General features: G+C 34.5%; 1 protein-coding gene across 40 annotated transcripts in view; it reads right to left on the reverse strand.

Moving 5' to 3' along the window:
• The window catches only part of thrb (thyroid hormone receptor beta), a 143,613-nt gene that overhangs the window by 24,391 nt on the left and 97,955 nt on the right, over positions 1-21,267 (reverse strand). For 37 of the 40 annotated variants that reach the window (XM_068215030.2, XM_073930525.1, XM_021467990.3 and 34 more), the window contains 3 exons: positions 8,988-9,039; positions 8,791-8,855; positions 5,472-5,522 (listed from right to left, as the gene is read on the reverse strand). In XM_068215030.2, coding sequence (XP_068071131.1) covers positions 5,472-5,522; positions 8,791-8,797 — 58 coding nt within the window. In that variant the 5' untranslated portion in view covers positions 8,798-8,855; positions 8,988-9,039. The remainder of the gene's footprint in view (positions 1-5,471; positions 5,523-8,790; positions 8,856-8,987; positions 9,040-21,267) is intronic. The other 3 variants (XM_073930518.1, XM_073930533.1, XM_068215028.2) reach the window with 1 other exon arrangement.

Genomic DNA, 21,267 nt, shown 5'->3' on the forward strand with positions numbered 1-21,267 from the left:
TTGCCCAAACTTGCAGAAGAGTATTTCTTCTGTTGAACACAAATATGATATTTTAAAGAATTATAAATTCACCACTTAGCATTCTCACAGTATGTAATGTTAATTACTACACTGTTGCTAAGCTAATTACTATGTGAACATCCACATTCATTCTTTTTTTTTTTTCGGCTTAGTCCACAGCGGAATGAACCGCCAACTTATGCAGCAGCGGATGGAAACCCATCCAACCCATCTCTGGGAAACACTCACTCACACACACTCATTTACACTCATACACTACGGACAATTTAGCCTACCCAATTAACTTGTACCGTATGTCTTTGGACTGTGGGGGAAACCGGAGCACCCGGAGGAAACCCACGCAAACGCAAGAAGAACATGCAAACTCCACACAGAAACGCCAACTGACCCAGCTGAGGCTCGAACCAGCGACCTTCTTGCTTTGAGGCGACAGCACTACCTACTGCATGGCCCATCCACATTCTAAAATTATTAAATTACATTTTGTGACCCAACATGAGTAGTATTTTGGAAATTATATTAATGACATGGTGACATTTTTATATGTATTAGATATATGTAGACTTAGTATTGACATTGCTATTTTATATTTTGTACATACAGGGCGATTAGAAAACCACACAACGACGAAGATGGGAATCATTGAAACAGTATGAGAGCTCTGTAGACTGAGCTGAATGTCTGCTGTCCTGGAAGAAACTTAAATTTAATTAGGGAAAAAACTTAAGAAATTAAACAATTTAAGAAACTTTATAAATGCATTTTGTTGTGCTTTCTGGATTTTTTATTCAATGTGGAGTACAAACAACTATGACTTTCTAAACTTGTTCACATGGTAAATTCACGGTCAGTTTGCCGAACTTTATTTGGGCCAATTGAAAAAATTTATATGTGGCCAGTCTGTTAGGTCTTGTCTTTTATGTGTGTTTGTTTCGTCATGTGACCTTCCCCATGTGCTCCTTTGTTCTAGTTCTCGCCATTATTTAATGCTCATTTGTTCCACCTGTGTTTATCCCCTGTGTTTCATCAATGTCATTATGTTCCTGTGTATTTATACCCCTTCGTTTGGTTCAGTCATTGTTCGGTATCCTCTACGCTGATGCTTGTTTTCCCTCCACATCATTCATGAGTCTCTTATGTCCTTCCATGTAAGTGTTTGTGAATAACGATATTTTTGATGCTCCTGTGATCCTGTGCCATCCAGATGTGAACCCAGGCGTTACATAATACCAGAACTAAAGAAAGTTTGCGGAGTGTTTTTCCCTCATTTTATTTTTATAGTCTTTTTGCCCCAGTTTTTTCTGAGCTGACAACAACGCTGAATGTGGGCGTCCTGGTGGACATAGAGAGAACGAGCGAGAGGCTCGCCCACCTACCCACAGCAAAGGGTCAGCTGTCACTTGACCCTTAAATGCTGCTCATCGACTTCTGGAGCAAACTTGAGCCCCTCTCGCTGTTCTCAGACAGCCTTCCAGCCTCATTGGTCCCCGAGGATGACGGCTCCACAGTCATGAGCAGCACCCCACCCAACTCACCCTCTTCACCTCCTCTGACGTCGTCACCAACAAACATGCAGTCTTTTCCAGCACTGAAGACAGTCAGCCAGTCCTTCAGCTCACCCTCCAACTTCAAGCGTAAAGGTTGCTCAGAGGACCTGCCTAGCTGCTTTGATGACCAGAGGCTGTCGCCCGATGTCATCTCCTCCAAGCTACAGACTCTGCTTCGGACCCAGTGACTCCACATTGGCTCTCTCCCAACTCATCTACTCTGTGGACCATCAGCCTATCAGCTCCACCAGGCTCACTCATCCCCCCGACTCCGTCTTGGTCAGTTGTCACCCTGCCTCCACATCTGGACTCTGCTCCTCCGGCAGCGCCTTGACCCTCCATTCTGCCAGCTCTGCCGAACTCCTCCTCTCCAACTATGCCTCTGTACTCTGTCGCTCTGGCTCCAGACCTGTGACGTTGCTACGGTCGTGTGAGCTGTTCGCTCAACCTCGGCCCTCCACAACCTCATTGTCACCCTCGCCCTACGGCTCTTCGTCTCCCCCTTGGGCTCCATCCCCAGCTGCAGCATCTACCACATTCGGCCCCCTGGAGCCGGCGAGAACTCCATGGCTCCTCCCTCTGACTCCACCCTGGGTCGCCCTCCTGGCTATGTCCTGGGTCCTTTACCTCCTGCTTCACCTCCCTTCCCGCCTCCTCCCTCCTGTGACTACTCCCTGGCCACTTTCTTTCAACGTCCTTCAACTCCTCAACTCCCAACCTCCTAAACTCTTACCCAAGCACCTCCTCTCACCCTTTTAAAAGTGCAAGAAAGAGCCTTTTAAAGGGGTTTTACATTTTTAAATGTTAGGTCCCGTCTTCCATGTGTGACCTTTCCCATATGCTCCTATGTTCTAGTTCCCTCCATTGGTTAATGTTCATCTGGTCCACCTCATCCCCTGTGTTTCATCAGTGTCATATTCCTGTGTATTTATACCTTTTCATTTGGTTCAGTCATTTTTCGGTATTTTCTACGTTGATGCTTGTTTTCACCCCATGTCATTCCTGAGTCTCCCATGTCCTTCCATGTAAGTGTTTGTAAATAAATCTATGTATTTGATACTCCTGTGACCCTGTGCCTTCCTGCTGTAAACCCAGGTGTTACACAGTCACAATAGAATGTTGAGTTTGGGCAGTATTTTTTTTTTGTTTTTTTTTTTTTTTGTTACAGTGCTGAAAAAAATCTTTACAATCTAGTTTTAATTTTACTTTTTTTTTAACTCCATAAAATAACCCTAGAAGCAGAAGCTCTAAATTAAGATTAGTCATTAATATTAATGACCCAGTTTACAGTGCTCTCTCTAACTTTACTCTCTTCCATACACACAACATGACGTACTCTGAAATTAAAAAATTAAAAAAAACGTGAAAAAAATGGAGTACGAGCCTTGTTATCTTTTCAATTTAAGGGATAGAGAGGTTTCTTTAACTATGATTGAGTGAATGAGCTATCTAATATAAAACACTTGTTTTGTTTTCTGGTGAGTTCTAAAGTGATTACTGGTTGAGCCGTTGCTTAGTAATGCATGTAAAACAAACTGCTGCGGTTGGCTTTGACTTTGCTGCATCTCCTGCTTTCAAATGAAGAGTCCAACATACAGAGTAAAGTTAATATAAACCTAGATACACATAAAAATAAGGGAGGAAAATGAGCATTGTTGTAATCTCAAAATGCAGCCTGGGGCATGCATATTATGTAGCAAATCCGTCTGACTGCTGATCTCCTAATGATGCATCAGCTCATCAGGTCTGGATGACGTAAACCGCAGTCTAAAGTACCTGCAAATCTTCAGGGTGTGCCCATGAGTAATGCAAGAGTCTGCATTGTGTTCTGATTGGCCTGCTTTTACCAGGGTTTTACACTTGTGGAATTGAGGCTTACAGTATGGCCGTTTAAATGCACTGAACTCTTATTATTTGACTATGCATAGGTATACCCAGATTTTATTTATAGAATACTATGAAACGAATGCAGAGTTGGTGACCCTAAGAGCATATTCAAAAAGGAATATGCAATTTCAGATTAGGCCCAGATAAATTGCTGATTTGTCCTTTGATTAAAATAATGTACATTAAAATAGTTTATTTCGTGCAGCAGCGTGTCAGCAAATAATCAACAAATTGACAAACACTTTTTTTAATTGAGTTTGATGTGCTGACCCAAACTGAGTGATAAAATAAAGCAAATAAACACACAAACACATTTTATGCAAGATAATCAATGAAAGGAAAATCATAGCTTGACTGAGACATTGGGTATAATGGATATGCCATAAATGATATTTGCGATTATTAGCAAACAGTGATTTGTTCTTTTGACTTTTTTTCTCACAGTTACAAAATCGATGGGTGAGTTAATATATGTGACCAAGATATTTCCCTATGTGAATTTGAAATAAATTTTTTGTTGCTGGAATGGCATCTGCCGACAGAGTAATTGGTGGTTCATTTAACTGTGGCGACACCTGATAAATCAGGGCCTAAGCAAAAAGATAATAAGCGAGTGAGTGAATTTTGATTAGGTGAAGTTGGGTGAATTTAAACAAGAGGTTTTGCTAGAAATAAAGCTCTATAGGGGCACATAAGATATCACTACTGTGACTCTTCTTCATTTCCACTTGTTTTAAGTGATCCCTTGGTACTGTATTTCTAAATAGCATTATCCTAAAGATCTGCTAATATTCAGTCAGCACATCTGCAATGTAAGCCTTAGAATGATTCCTAAACAAAGAAGAGAAATCAATCCTAAATGTAACTGGAAACAACTGTACTGGTGTGGTGTGATATGTTAAGATTTTTTAAAGGATTATCTGATGTCTGAGATGTGACTCTGGTGGCCGAGAATTAGATTCATCAAGTGTTCCTGCACTGACTCATCTCTCCTTTTTGCTTCATACAAAAAATATCCCATGTGGCCATGTGTGGCAGTAAACAGGGTCAAGCAATGTCCGTGTCTTAAACATATATTTACTGAAATGTTGATTGATTTGACCTCCGTATGGTCAGCACTTTATACATTCACTACACTGAGCAAATCAGAACAGATGAGGAGCACAAACTCATCAGAAATTAATAGGTTAAAGATAATAATTGAATTACTGCATGCACACTATATATGAAGTTAGATTTCCATATCCAACTTTATTTGCATGCATAGAATACACTGAAAAACAGACCCAGCTCTACCCATATGTACCATCATTTTTTTCTCTAATATGTGTGGAAAGAAAAAGGAATTTCGAGTGACATTATTTCAGTTGTTTTATCTTCTACACTACATTGGTTGTGGTGGTTTTGTGATGATGAATAAAATATTTTGAAATCTATTACAGTATAAACTAATTAAAGTTAACAATTCTAATACCTCTTCAATAATTATGGTTTTCTCCCTCCTCTTTGATTGTGGAGTAGAGATACAGTCAACTACACACCAAATACTTCTCTGCATAATGTTTTTAAGCAAAACAGTAAAACACTATTCTAAGCATCCTTGTCTGTCTTATCAGCATGATTTTGACCAGTAAAAATCTTGGAACTGGGCTGAAATGTTATTTTACTGCCACCTAGAGATAAACTGCAGAAGTGCACTTTATTTGAAAAATTATAAAACAATGATTTCCAGAATAATGTAGGGCTGTGATTTATTTTTGCAAATTTTCATATATGGTATGTAACAGTGACTTTTCATTATCCAATGAATTTCACAAGAATAATTAAACTCTCTATCTACAATCTACTTTTCCACTGTATAAGTTTGATACATAAGTAAAATGCTGTAAACACTCTTCCATCCATTCCACTCATCCATATTATCTGTAAACCCTCTTAAAACACTCACTATGAAAAAAATAATAAAAAAACTAAAGAGATAGATAAGAAAAATGGTGATAAAGGGTGTTACTGTACCATTCTGCATGGCCTCATCTTTCCAGCGGGAGTTGCATTTGTCTGCTTGCTCTAAAATGAATGGCAGAGGCACATTACATTTATTTTAGCAAAATTTAAAAAAGAAGAAGACTGACACAGCTTGATACAGAACATTGTACAGTGTATGAACATATATTATTACTAACTAGATGTTTTTTGTATTTTTTTTAAAACAGACTTGAAAGATGACCAAAAAAACTTTTAAAGCAGAATTACAAAAACAACACTAGAAAAGCATTGCCTTCATGAAACTTTTAAAATGACCCTGAGAAACACTAAATGCTGACTTGAATATGCTAAGATGAATTTAGAAAAAAAAAATGTTTAGTGTTAATCTGTTTACTTGTGTATGTTACCATTTTAATCCATAGTTACTTATTACTAAATAAATTGTGCTTTTGTCAAAGTATTATTATATAACAATAGCAAAGAATATATATATATATATATATATATATATATATATATATATATATATATATATATATATATATATATATATATATATGTGTGTGTGTATGTATGTATATATATGTGTATATGTATATGTGTGTGTGTGTGTGTGTGTGTGTATGAAAATGTAAAATGTAGAGTAATAGCTTATTAGCATTAATTGTGAAAGTGATGCTGTAAACTCTGAAGAAATTAACAAAGTTAACTAGAACTGCCACCGGGTAATGCCATCACTGTTTTTCAAATGTACATATCAGAGCTTTAAACAATAAAACCTTTAATCAGTAACTGAAGGCTGATCCAGAGCCTCTGAGACACAATGCACAATCAAATTAGTTTAAGCAAACTCATGAATGATCAAATTGTATATGAATATTTAATTATGTGAAGCTGTGTGCTTGAATTTGTCATCGCATCATGGATCATATGCAGTGTGATAAATTACTATTGTTCATTATTGTATAAAAACACCAGCGGCAAGCCGATTGTTATTTTTAAAATGCTGTCGCTCTTCCAGCAATTTTTGAGTTGCACAAAGTCACCAGCTTACCTCCATCATTTTATTTATTGAGCTTACATGACATTATTTTTTTTATTAAAAATTTTTTGTACTATTTATTAAATTTTAACAGTCAACTAAATAAAATAGGGTGTCATTATATATATATATATATATATATATATATATATATATATATATATATATATATATATATATATATATATATATATATATATATATATATTTATTGTTTAGGGGTTTTCACCTTTATTGTGATAGGACAGTGGAGATTTAGAGACAGGAAAGTATGGGGAGCAGAGATAGGGGAAGGGTCAGCAAAGGACCTACAAAGTGCGTCACTATTTAATATTATTAAGAAAAACTTTAGTACAAAATACTGCAAGCATGATTTAAAGATAATATGTTTGTATTTAAAATGGCTAAATGCATTTCAAAATCAAGATTTGATATAAAAAGTATTATTTACATTGTTTATGTAGTGATGATGTGATAGTGATTATGATTTATGTACTGTAAATGCTGCATTACTGCGCGAGTCTCATTTAAACATTGAAGTGGATGTGCCATGGAAACTGAGAATTTATAAATTTTTTTTTTTTTAACAAAAAAAAGTGCCCTGTGGTTTCAGGTGTGAAAAAAATAACCCCCTATAACAGAATAGAAGATCTGAGATTGTTAATTTCTGAAGGGAACTGATTACAGTGGTGCAGAAAACACAGGTAAGCCAAGAAAATATATTCATTTAAATCATATGCATTTTTCCATAACATGTCTATATCATTATGCATTATGCATCTTTACTGCTGTTATTTTAAGAAGATTTGACATTGAAATATAAGTGGATGGTTTTCAAATTTTCATCATCATGACTTTGCAAGGTATAGTTTGTAGAAATTTTCAATGTAATTTTATTTAATTTTGTAGTTAATTTGTAATTTATGTAGTTAAAAAAAATAATAAATGAGCCTGTTTAGTGAATCATTATTTTCTATATTTTATAATAAATTTTATTTTGAAACACAAGGAATAAACAATTCAGCAAAGTTGTTTTAGCAAAGCAAATTTACCAGTATACATTTTAAATACTAAAGAAGCATAATAAAAAATTAGAATATTCAAACGGGCCAATAACATGATTGGGCAGACATTTTCGGCTTAACACAATACTTCTTATTGAGCCACTGTTAACAGACTGTTACCACAACTGAAATGCAGATTTTGCAGATTTTTATTCTGGCTATTTGAGCAATTTATATATGACCATTTACTAGACATTTTTTGAGTTTGGGCAGTCAGATTTCTTATTTATTTTTTTATTTATTTATTTTTTTACAGTGAACAAATCAGCATATTAGAATGATCATTTGACACTGCAGTAATTGTAACACTTTATTTTAATGGTCCATTTGACTATTAGTAGACTGACTGCTTAATATCTGTTGATACTGCACCTTCAAAAGACATTTAACTGACTATAAGAAACTTTGAAAGTACATGTCAATTTACACCAACCCGAACCCCAACCTAAGAGTCTTCTTATAATCTAATGAAAATTAGTTGCAATGTAACTTACATTCAACAAACAGACCATCAAAATAAAGTGTGAAAGAGTAAAGATGCTGCAAGTTCATCTTTGACATCAGATTGTAAGTTACATTTGTAAAATGTATTAAATTTGATAATTATTATTTTAAACTGTAAAAATATTTCAGTTTAAAATAAATTAAATTATAATATGTTGAGCATTTTCAGTTGCCAGGTGGCTGTCCCTATCACTAATCCCTAAATTTCAACTCATGAACCTGATCTTGACATAATTTGTGCATTTTCACTGCTTTTAAAAATGTATGTTTGATTCCTTTGAAAATTAAAAAAATGAAAAAGAAAAAAAAAAAGTAGTTTTGATAAAAAAAAAAAGTCCCACATATTTGTGCCAATAATAACTAAAACGCTGTACTTTTTAGTCTAATGGCTGAGACCATGCCTGTACATTTTTTTTTTATCAGGAATTAATCCTGTGTCCCTATTTTTCATAACTGTATGGTGTAAAGATTGTTACAGTCGTTTAAAAAAATCTGAAAATCTGCATGTAACTATGAGGAATGGCACTACCGGTACATTTATATCTGCAAATAAAGATTTTTTAAAACAACAAATAACAAAAAAAGTATAAGATCATCACCTGCTTCCTTTTTAATTTGCTGATGGTGGAAACCATTTCAGATTGTTCCGAAAACAAATAGATGCACTGTGTTTGCAGATGGTTTTTATTTACGAAAACAGAGCTAGGGTGTAATAAACTTTTGAACATTTTGGCATTACCTGACATACTGCAGTATATTAGGCCTTAACCATCATTCTTTTGTTGTCCACAGACTCGCTGATATCTGACACATATACACAGACAATTGACAAATAAGAGAACACAACAGAAAAAAATAAGTAAAATAAATAAATATATTAAAAATACTGTATGTGGCATCTCTGTTCTGTAGTTCAAAATGATAACTTGGCCCTACCTCGTGCTTTGTGATTTTGAAGTTGTCCCAGAGTGGTATGAAGAAGCAGAGCCTAACGAAGAGAAACAGATTTAGATTAAGGCAAGGAAAGGGTAAATAACTGTCAATAAGCATTTACAACATGACAAAACAGGGTCACCAACAGCAACCAATTTTGATACGAATTGTAGGAGCCATTTTTTTTTTTTTTTTTTTTTTTTTAAGGGTTTGTGTTATTAATCTTGATTTCTTTTATTTTGAAGATTTGCACCCTCTGCAGGCCAGAAGAAGCTTAAAAGGCCTAGGTGTGGCCTACTAAAGAAGGGCATGCTGGGAGCACATGGTCTTTAGACCTTACCTTCAGTGTTTGATGGCCAAAGTTGTTTGACTTGGTTTATTTCATATCATTTTTTTTTGTTCAACTAACAGCCACAAATGAAAACTTACTGTTCCATGTATTATTTGCTAAGGAAGCGTCTAAACCCCTCAGCAGACCCAAGATGTGACTAATTTGAAATTTTGATCAAGGATAGCCACAAAACAAATAATGACTGGAAGAACAATTTTCTTAGCAAACAAAACAAGTGAAAGCTGTAACTGATTATATATATATATTAGGGGTGTAACGATTTATCGTTGTACGATTTATTGCGATGCAAAAATGTCACAATATGCATCGTGGCGTTATGACGATTTGATTACAATATGACGTCCGTTTTCTCTTATTAGTTGAGCTGTTTGCACGTGAGCTACGTTCCACCTGCTGTCGCACGTGAGTTCAGATTGCAGCAGCAGTTAGCAGTTAGCAGGTAAGCAGACCAAGATAAGTGGAGCTGAAATAGATGATGGCCCTTCCTCTTAAAATCAGACGTCTGGCAACATTTCGGTTGTACAGTCATTGCTTTAGATTCGTCCGCTTTTTGACACGCATACTGGGTCAAACATAGCCTAAGTTTTAAAGTCTTCACAGTGATTTACATACTTTGCACAGCGACATGGAAACCTTCAAATGGTGTTGAAAGAGTCACATACTGTATTTATAAGGTACAATTCACCCTAAAATATCATTCTGTCTTCATATAATGATGTATTGGTGGACGCAAAATCACACATGACGTGAGCTGACCTTGAGCTGTTACTACAGAGGGCGCACTATGATAGACGCGCACGTATGGCAAGCCGTTTTAGCATTTAAACTCTTGTTCTGACTATCCATAAATATATTTAGAGATATCTCTAATTATATTTTGACTAGTCATAATTATAATTCGGCTAGTCAGAATGACAATTAGAGATATCTGCAATTACAATTGTACTAGTACGAAATCAGATTGGAGATATCTGCAAATATATTATGACTAGTCATATTCCTCCATTGACTTCCATTGAAAAATATTTGCAGATATCTCTAAATGAGTTTTGACTAATCACAATTGTAATTAGAGATATCTCTAAATGAATTTAATTAAATATAAATTAAATACCTGGAAATGTGGATTTTTTTTTTGCACACACAAAAAACGCAAGTGTCCAAGCAAAGCTTTAAGCTCTAACTGTTAAATTCAATTGAATAGAAAGCTTTTTTTTTTTTTTTGCACCTTTACTTAAATTGTTCCTTAATTTTGTCTCTGTCATTTCAATATTATTTTTAAGAAGTTTTTAAATGGTTTTATTTTCCAGAGACAGGCCTGTTTAATTTATTTTCTTAAAGAAGGTTCAGTTTAACAAGTTGAAACAAAAGAAATACATAAAAAAATAGTTTCTTTGGTAAAATTTGCATTTCAGTTTAATTTTCAATTTTTATTCCAAATATCGTGATACATATAGAATCGTGAACATTATATTGTGATACACATCGTATCGTGAGCTGAGTGTATCGTTACACCCATAATATACACACACACACACACACACACACACACACACACACACACATACATAAATACATACATACATGCATGCATACATACATGCATGCATGCATACAAACATACATACATACATATACATAGAGTTGAAGTCTAAATTATTAGCTCCCTGAATTATTAGCTCCCCTTTTTATTCTTATCCCCAATATTTATTTAACGAAGAGAAGATTTTCTCAACACATTACTAAACATAATAGTTTTAATAACTCATTTCTAATAACTGATTTACTTTATCTTTGTCATGATGACAGTAAATATTATATTACTAGATATTTTTTAAAACACAGATATACAGCTTAAATTGACATTTAAAGGCTTAACTAGGTTAGTTAGGTTAACTAGGCAGATTAGAGTAATTATGCAAGTTATTGTATATCGATGGTTTGTTCTGTAGACTATCAAAGAAATAAATAGCTTAAAGGGGTTAATAATTTTGACCTTAAAATTGGTTTTAAAAAATTAAAAGCTGCTTTTATTCAAGCTTAAACAAAACAAATAAGACTTTCTCCAGAAAAAATATGTAAACATATTGGTTTGTAAAAGTGCCAGAGTCAATGACACTTGCCAGCTGTAAATGCAGAGCATCACTGGCAGGGCAGCCAGAGTGAATTATTACACTCTTTCTGGCGGCAGTGTGAATGCACAGTAAAGGAACAAATGCTGCAACTGAGGCAGTACACTTTCTTAAGGTACATATTGCACTTAATGGCATAGTTCCTTAAAAATGCTAATTTTCTCACTATTAACTCCCTCTCAATCAGTTCCAAACCTTTGTGAGTTTTTCCTTCTTTTGAACACAAAAGAAAATATTTGTGAAAAATTGTTGGAAACCAGTAGCTACGTCGATAGTAGGAAAAACAAATACTATGAAAGTCAATGGTCAAAGGTTTACAGTGTTCTTCAGTATATCTTCCTTTGTGTTCAACAGAAAAAAAGAAACTCAAACAGGTTTGAAACAAGCAAAAGATGAGTAAATAATGACATAATTGTCAGTTTTAGGTAAACAATCTCTTTAAATGGTTCATATTAGAATCTAAAGAGTTCTAAAGAATCTAATCTTAAACAGTGAAAATGAACTCTGGCCAAGTTTTTTTTTTTTTTCAAATCCAGCCTTAACCCAGCACTGATAGTACACTAACTTGTAAACCTCCCAGTGCTGGGAAGCATCCATACACTCTCTTATTCAAACGCACACACTCATACACTATAGCCAGCTCTAGTTTACCCAATTCACCTATACCGCATGTCACATCCGGAGGAAACCCACGCAAACATCAGGAGACTCCACAAATACAACTTGACCCAGCCAAGACTTAAACCAGTGACCCTCTTGCTGTGAGGTGACAGTGTTAAGCACTAAGCCAGCGTGCTGCCATGAAATGTTTCCATAAAATTGCATTCTTTACAATTTCTTATTGTATTCTTATATATATATAATATTATTTTTTCTGTATATCTATTATTCCATCAAGTACTGTTACAGATGTCAGAATGTTTATTATACACAAATCTTATGCCCACCATTTATCTTAACAACTACACAATTTCACATAAGCTAAAGCTGAATTAGGATAGTCGACTGTACACTCTGCTGACCCCCCTTGATTCTGTTTTCAATGTGTCACTGGTCAAAGTGCTGTGTGGTGCCTCATTTTTTTGTAAATAATGATGCCATCTGTTCTCTGGGAGCCTGTGTGAGACAGAGTGCTGCAACATGGGAAAGGCCATCCGAGGAGAGAGCAGTCATGCAGAAAGACTAATGCGTGAACTCAAACACACACGCACAAATGCTATGAAGAGCTGCACAGGCTTTGCTGTCCTTTTAGTTAATTGAAGAAAAACTGCCATCCTAAAATTACCAATCAAATCAGCACAACAGGTTAATGAAGCACAATGTAAAAAAAAAAAATACAGGGCCGCATTTACAAATTGTCATCTATCTTTCTTTCTTAAAAAAAATATTTGTCTGTGCTATTGAACAGTGATGAAATCAGGCTGTAATATCATTTTAGTCTGAAAAATACAGGACACACTACCAGAGCCAATGATTACAACACTCAAATACATGATTAAATGTTCGTGAAGGAAGAATTATGTTGAAATTCTATATATAAAAAAAGAAATTTACAGTATAAGGTACAACAGCTCTTACCTAGGTAGGATTTAAGTGACTTCGATATTTACATAAACAGATTTAAAGAGAATTCAATTGACTTTTTTCAGATGGACATCTTTTTGACGCTATTTTTTGACGCTAGTTTCCCGGCGTTATTGATAATTATTAGTTCCACCTGTTTTACACCCCTGTATGCATTCAGTTCCATTAGTGTGTGTATCTATACCTCTAATGCTGCAGTCACACTAGAGTTTGTGCGTGTGAAATTATGTTGTATGACAATTAGACATTTACAAAAGCAAGCGATTGGTTCATGTTTCTGTAAGGTCATGTTTTGATCTTCAGTTGGTCTCATGCATCCGATCAATCTGTGAAACTTGATTCTGACACATATGCGTGTGTATGAATGGAAGTCTATGGGGAGAAGCATTAGTTTGGTTTATTCCTTTGTATGGTATTGATTGTTATTCTGGTGTATATCGTCAACCTTGATGCAATTCCTGTGTTTAAAGGTCCAGTTGTGAGTGTTCAGTTTGTAATAAATAAATAAAGAAACAAAGAAATACTTGTTTTGATAATTCCTGCGATCCTGTGCGAAAGAGCGAGACTAGACAATTATTCTCTGTATACCCAGTCTTGGCTAACATGAATGATCCTCGTGTGTTTTTGCATTTCTCACTTCTCCTTTTATTTTCCACTGGATGTTTTTTTGTTTGTTTTTGTTTTGATTGTTTTATGATTATTCTTAAGAAAAATCAAGCTAATATTTTTGACAAATCAAACCAAAAAAAAAAAAAAAACAATCTGACCAGAATATCTATTTGCCTGTGAAATGTAAATGTGTAATACATGCCCTATGAACGCACTCATTCAAACCACTTGTGGTCTGGGATGAATGCCACACAAAACTGGACAGATCAACAGTAAATCCATCTGGTAGCTGAAACCACATATGTACATTTTTCTTTTGCCAAAATTAAAAAATCTAATAAATGAATTTGAGAGCCCATGATTTATTACTCAGATATAACAGCACAAATGCCTAAGCAACGGAAAAGCCACAGATGACAGTTTGAGACGCTTGTTTTATTTTATTTACTTCTTTTGCTGTTTTAAAATTATAAAATTAAACAGTTAAATGAATATCCATTGGCAGAATTAACAACAGAGCCACTATTATGGTTTTAAAAATTAATAGTTTGGTTTTGATGGTCCTCACTCATTTATTTTTACCTGATTCCCATATTATTTGTTGAGTGATTAATTTTTCCAAAGAAATGATAAATCAGTGCAGTCACTTCAGCATATTGCTCTATTCTTAACCATAAACCCAAGTAATAACAACAACATACATGCAGTAATAACTGACACAGCAGCAAAAGTTGAACTATTTTGAAAATTGACCATGGTATGCATGAGCTCATCAGAGGTACGTTCTGGTCAGCCTTACTAAAACAGTTGAAATCACAGCGAATGGTTTCATAGCACACAACGGTGTGGAAAAACAGCTGATGGTGGCCTAGCAATGAGAGATACAATTAGAAGTAGGATCAAAAGCATGTTAAAATTGGTAAAGGAAATGGCACTCCCATTGTTTTCTAACCAGTTTTAGACACAATATGTGAATAGCCCCATGGCCAGTTAACCAAAGAGATACAGTACAAGCTGTACAGAGTGAATACAACACACAAATAATTACATATTTTTATTACAAAACAGAACAAGGAGGCAACCATTTTAATCACGCTTACAGGTTGTGATTCAGAGCAATAAGTTGGTCTAAAATATCCGTGTACAGACCCAGTTACATCCCATTTAAGGTCTGATAATGTAGCATCAGCCTTTCGTATGGATCCTTTCTTTAATAACAAAACATTTATAAATTATTGATGAGTGGGCCAGAATTCATCAACAGTGCAGTAACAGTCCAATTACAAGTTATCAAAAATGCTTGATTGTAGTTGTTGCTGCTAAAAGTGGCCCAACCAGTTATTAGGTTTAGGAGCCAGACCCTTTTACCAGACAGGCCTATTTAGTTTTGTTTTTGCATGCATCTCTTGTACATGCTCAAATACATGTATGTGTACCATACAATATGTGGTAAAAAAAGGAAGGCAAGATATGAAGTGCTAAACCAACAAGGAAAACTGGACATCCAGAGACAAGCTAGTATAAACTGGAGATACAAGGAACCCAACCCCACATCACACCTACCCACACCTACTCCAACCAGACAGGGCAGGGACTGAGACAATCGCTCAGAAAAAAAGATAAAAAAAAAAGAGAGAGAGGAAAAAATAAAAATGACAGTAATAATAATAAAAAAATAATAAAAATAATGATAATAATAATAATAAGGAAGCTGCTATTTTATTGTAAATAAATGTAAAATATAGTAGTCAACATTTTAAGTGGATCAAAATGTTTTTTTTAATTGTCCCAAGACAAAAATAGCTGTTGTTCAATAGTTTTAGTACAACTTTGATAAAAGGCGATGATCCAAGCTTTCATTACATTAAATGGCTTGTGTGCCATGCTCTTTGTACTAAAAAAATAAATAAAGGCGAAACAGGCAACTTGACTTGTTTAGCACTGTGGCATCTGCTTTAAAAAAAACAAAAAAACACAGAGAGCAACTGTCTCTCATACAGAGCAAAACTAATATGTTTGTATAACTGTTGCATCTACATGGAAAGGATCATGTGATGGGCTGAACTATTAATTAATTTGGTAGAGAGAAAAATATATTAAATATAGGCTTATTGACATGGTAACGGCAGCATAAATGAGGTCAGCAGATGGTGTTTTCACCAGAACAATGTGTCTGATCAAAGAATAAACGGACAGATTCGGTTGTGACTTGTGTTCTCTCAGTGCTGATCCTATTACATACTTTTTTTCAATGCAATTGTGAGAAAAGAAAGTATATAAATAAAGTGGCTCTATACATCAACACAATGAAATTAAAATAAAACAAGCAAGATGTAATTTAACTGCAGAATGTCAGCTTTAATTTGAGGGTATTTACATCCAAATTAGGTGAACGCTTGCATACTTGTATTCTGAGGCTAAGCTGTTCCATTGTCGAGTGTGTGATTCCCTCATTATCCCAATTACATTGAGGATATAAAAGTTTCAGAGTTCATTTCAAGTGTGTTATTTGTATTTGGAATCTTTTGCTGTTAACTCTCAAGATGAGACCCCCAGAGCTGTCCCTTTCAGTCAAGCAAGCCATCATTAGGGTGAAAAAACAAAACAAACCCATCAGAGAGATAGCAAAAACATTACAAGCGGCCAAAACAACTGTTTGGAACATTCCTAAAAGCAAACACCAAAAAACCTGGAAGACCATGGAAACAACTGTGGTGGATGACTGAAGAATTATTTTTCCTGCTGAAGAAAAAAACCTTCACAACAGTTGGAAACAAAAACACTCTCTAGGAGGGAGGTGCATGTGTGTCAGAGTCCACAATCAAGAGAAGACTTCATCAGAGTGAATACAGAGAGTTCACCAACAAGCCTCAAAAACAGAAAGGCCAAATTAGAGTTTTAAAAAGGCTTCACAGTTCTGAAACAACATCCAGCTGAAGTCAAAATTATTAGACCCCCTTTGCATTGTTTTTTTTTTCTTTTTTCTTTTTTAACCTTTTTTAGATAGTTTATACAACAAACCATTGTTATACAATAACTTGCCTAATTACCCTAACCTGTCCAGTTCAACTAATTAACCTACTTAAGTCTTTAAATGTCACTTTAAGCTGTCATCATGGCACAGATAAAATAAATTAGTTATTAGAAAGGAGTTATTAAAACTATTATGTTTAGAAATGCGTTAAAAAAAATCTGCTCTCCATTAAACAAAAATTGTGGGAAAAACAAACAGGGGAGCTAATAATACAGGGGGACTACTAATTCTGACTTCAACTGTATATATAGGACTGTGGGCTATTGGTCTTAGCAATTACAAGACATGGTTGAGAAACATTTCTACACACACAACTCAGCAACAAAATAACAATCAGGTAAGGTGACGATACAACAAATAATGCAACATCCACAAAGTATAATTACATAAAGCATCAACCACGTAAAAACCAATGATATTGAATCAGAATACTAAAATACAAGACATAAAACAATTTACACATCTATCAGACAAACAGATACAATCCATTCCAAAACATGCATCGACTTGAGTGAGAGACTAGAGAATCCTGTCGAGTTTAACCACACAAACAAACAAACAAAAATGTTATAAAAGTACTACAGCATCAAAATTTACACTTTTAACAGAATAAACCTATTAATTACTTGTAGTTATGTCCACACATCAAACTGGGATAAGTGCACATTAAACATTTATCCCTTAACATTCTTTTGTAGACACTAAAAAAAACAAAATAGTAATGCAAAATGGATCTGTCATGCTACTTCATGGTTAGCAATAAGCACAGGCTTTCATTTGCTTTGAAGAATGTTTCAGTGGAACTGTATATGGTTTTAGGACAGCAGGCTTCCAGAAATGACATTCCCCACAGCCCTGTCTCTTCTCTGAGGAGCATTACCATCAGTTTGACATCTGCGGATGAACAGAACAATTGAAACCGCTTTCTCGCAACATCAGATGAGGACGTCCTTTAAGGGCCTTTCCGAAATGCTTTACACAGTTGATGTCAAGCTTTTTTAGTTATTTGGCCTCCAGTTAATAAATAGGTAAATAGTTTAGAACAGTGGTTCTCAACCATGTTGCTGGAGCATTACTGAAGGGTCTCTGCAGGGCAGCCTGCTTCACCCAAATGGATTAAAATTCCCACAAATTCTAAGTGATAAAAAAAATTATAATATCATCAATGAATCCAGTCAGAACACATCTGGAGGAGAGGTGTGAACATTGCAATGTAGCCTTCTGACCGATTTGCTGCATGTGTCATTAAACATTAAGAAATGTCAATGAAAAAATTAAAGAAAGGTAAAAACAGATTTACTGTAGATAAACTTAAAAAACACACATCGAAACACCTCTGAGATAAAGAAAGGGGCTTTTTATCAAACACAGATAAAAAGCTAGAGTAAACTACACTAGAATGTACTATTTACAATAGTTTCATTCCTGATCCTAAATCCCATTGACTCAAATCTTTGCAATATTCTAATGACAAAAGCACTGTTCTAAACTGTTCACCAGTGCATCTCTCCACAACCACAAAGCAGATGACTAAACTCTGTTTAGTTGGACATAAAAAGGTAACAATGCAATTTATGTGTACTCAATGTTCTGTGTGTTTGTGCTAAAAATAATTGCTTCAAGTCTTTATTACAACTAACAAAAGTGTTGTTATTGTAGTTCAAAATTAAAAACAACAGTTGAAATTGACTCAACATGATGGGCTAGAAAACAACTGCAAATTTGCTTTAGTCATCCATTCCTGATCATGTCAGCATATAGATTCTTAAAACTATAAAAGTAGGTTAAAGGGTCATAAACCTTCCCTCTATCACTTCAAGTCTACCTCTGGATTAAAAAAAAGCACTTCATACAGTTGAAGTCAGAATTATTAGCCCCCCTTTGAATTGTTTTTCCTTTTTAGATATTTTCCAAATTATGTTTAGTGGAGCAAGGAATTTTACAGTATGTCTGATAATATTTTTTCTTCTGGAGAAAGTCTTATTTGTTTTATTTTGGCTAGAATAAAAGCAGTTTTAAATTTTTAAAAAGCCATTTTGAGGTCAAAATTATTAGCCCCTTTAAGCTAACTTTTTTTCTCAATAGTCTACAGAACAAACCATCGTTATACAATAACTTGCCTAATTACCCTAACCTGCCTAGTTAAGCCTTTAAATGTCACTTTGAGCTGTATAGAAGTGTCTTCAAAATATCTAGTCAGATATTATTTACTGTCATCATGGCAAAGAGAAAATAAATCATTAATTAATTTTCTTGTCGGCTCAGTCCCTTTATTAATCCGGGGTCGCCACAACGGAATAAACCGCCTAACTTATCCAGCAAGTTTTTATGCAGAGGATGCCCTTCCAGCCACAACCCATCTCTGGGAAGGAAAAGCACGCACGCACACACGCACGCACGCACACACACACACACACACACAAAACAGACAATTTAGCCTACCCAATTCACCTGTACCACATGTTTTTGGACTGTGGGGGAAACCGGAGCACCCGGAGAAAACCCACGCGAATGCAGGGAGAACATGCAACCTCCACACAGAAACGCCAACTGAGCCCGAAAATATATCAGTTATTATAAATGAGTTTAAAAACTTTTATGTTTAGAAATGTGCTGAAAAAAATCTTCTCTCTGTTTAATAGAAATTGGGGGGAAAATAAACAAGCGGTCTAATATTTCAGCGGATATACTCAGCATATATATATATATATATATATATATATATATATATATATATATATATATATATATATATATATATATATATATATATATATATATATATATATATATGCTAAGTTATAAGTAGGGCCAGACAGAATCTGCAAACATGTTTAGCTTATTATTATTATTATTATTATTATATAGCTAGGCCTAGCTCAAAAACAATCATGCAAACTAGGTGCTGCTCGGAATGGCTCAAGATCAGTTGCATAGAAGTTTGGCAGTGAACTATGACTATATTTTAATGACAAATGTCTAATAATTCTGCTAATTTACATTTTTATTTCATTTATGCATATGCAATAAACATATTCCTGCTGTGTGGTTCAAATGCAGTTTGATTTTGCAAAATGAGTGTTGGATACTCAAAACATTGTTAATTTAATAACCATATTATCAGAAATCAGAAATATAAGAAATTTGTTATTGTAGGCACTGAGATTAACATTTCATCCAGGTCCATCAATTTTAAAATGTATTGCCTCCTCCCTGAGTTGAGGGCAAGCCTTTAGAGGAACCAGTATATATGATTGTCGTTTTCATGTTAGCCGAGTTGCTGTATACAATTAAAGTACAATTAAACTTTTTTTGCACCCAATAAACACAACCAAGCCTTTAAAATACACTGTGCACCTCTCCTTTAAATTTTCTATCAGACACACTTTATGTTATCTTATGCGCAAAAGATCGATCAGGCATTTACAACACCTGCTAAAATGTTAAAACAAAAGACATGTAAAAGCTCTTAGGCAAAACAAAAAAGCATATGTCTAAAAATGCTTTAAAATACATGCAGTTTCCTCCCATTATATAAAGAAGTCCCAAACATATTTTGAAGAAGGATTATTATATCTAGTGTCTACACTATTTCATAAGTGCAGTAACATGTTCAAATAACATTGTTTAGCATTTGAGGATGGCAATTATTCAACATACTGAACTGCCCTGACTTGAAACACTTATCCCTTTTATTAGAGAGAGACTCTCACTGCCCTAGAACAGCTGGTAGCATGTATATGTCATAGTGGTTATGTAACATCCTGGTCTACTCTTGTCCACTCTGTTCATTTCTGCCTATCTCTTTTCCATTCTAATATATCTTTCATAAACCTTGTATTCCTATAATTGTATACCTTTAACAGAAGTTGTTGAAATTGTTTGGAATTCTTTATTTTGAGCACCATAATTTTTCACAACAATAAACTGAAAAAAATGAAAATAATTGTTACATAATATACATATTATTAAACATAATTGTTTATTTAAACAAGAAACAATGGGATTTATCATTATTTTAAAATCTGACCAGCTTGCTATATTGTCAGTGAAAAAGGGTGCTTCTAGGTTATCAAACCAGTGCGACTAAATTCACAAACTAGAGAGCACATTTGTGAATTAAATCACAACCGACCAGCATCCTGGGTCAGTACTGTAAATGTCAGTCTGATGAGATATTTTCACTGAAGAAAGAGACGACGATGCCATCATTTCATTGTGCTGATTGCATTGTGGTACTGTGGTTTAAATCTAAAGGGGGCACAGTAAGCATTCATAGTCACCTTTGCTTTCTATCTGGTTTCAATATTTGACTGCTGTTGCTAATTCACCTTCAATGTGTAACGCACATGGATCTAATTTGGATGAATCTGCAACAGTAGGTGATGATGAGGTGTTACATATTTCCTTAATTTTATAAAATAATATAAAATAAATAAATAAATAAATATATTTATATATCTTAAGTAGTGAGTTTCTTTGTGGTGCATATGCTTGTGGTTCTTTTCTCTCCGCCTCTGTCCGACAGGTTTTATCATGAAATCAGTGAATCATGAAATCGGTGAATCAGCT

This window comes from Danio rerio, chromosome 19 (genome assembly GCF_049306965.1).
Source record: "Danio rerio strain Tuebingen ecotype United States chromosome 19, GRCz12tu, whole genome shotgun sequence".
Taxonomy (NCBI): Eukaryota; Metazoa; Chordata; class Actinopteri; order Cypriniformes; family Danionidae; genus Danio; species Danio rerio.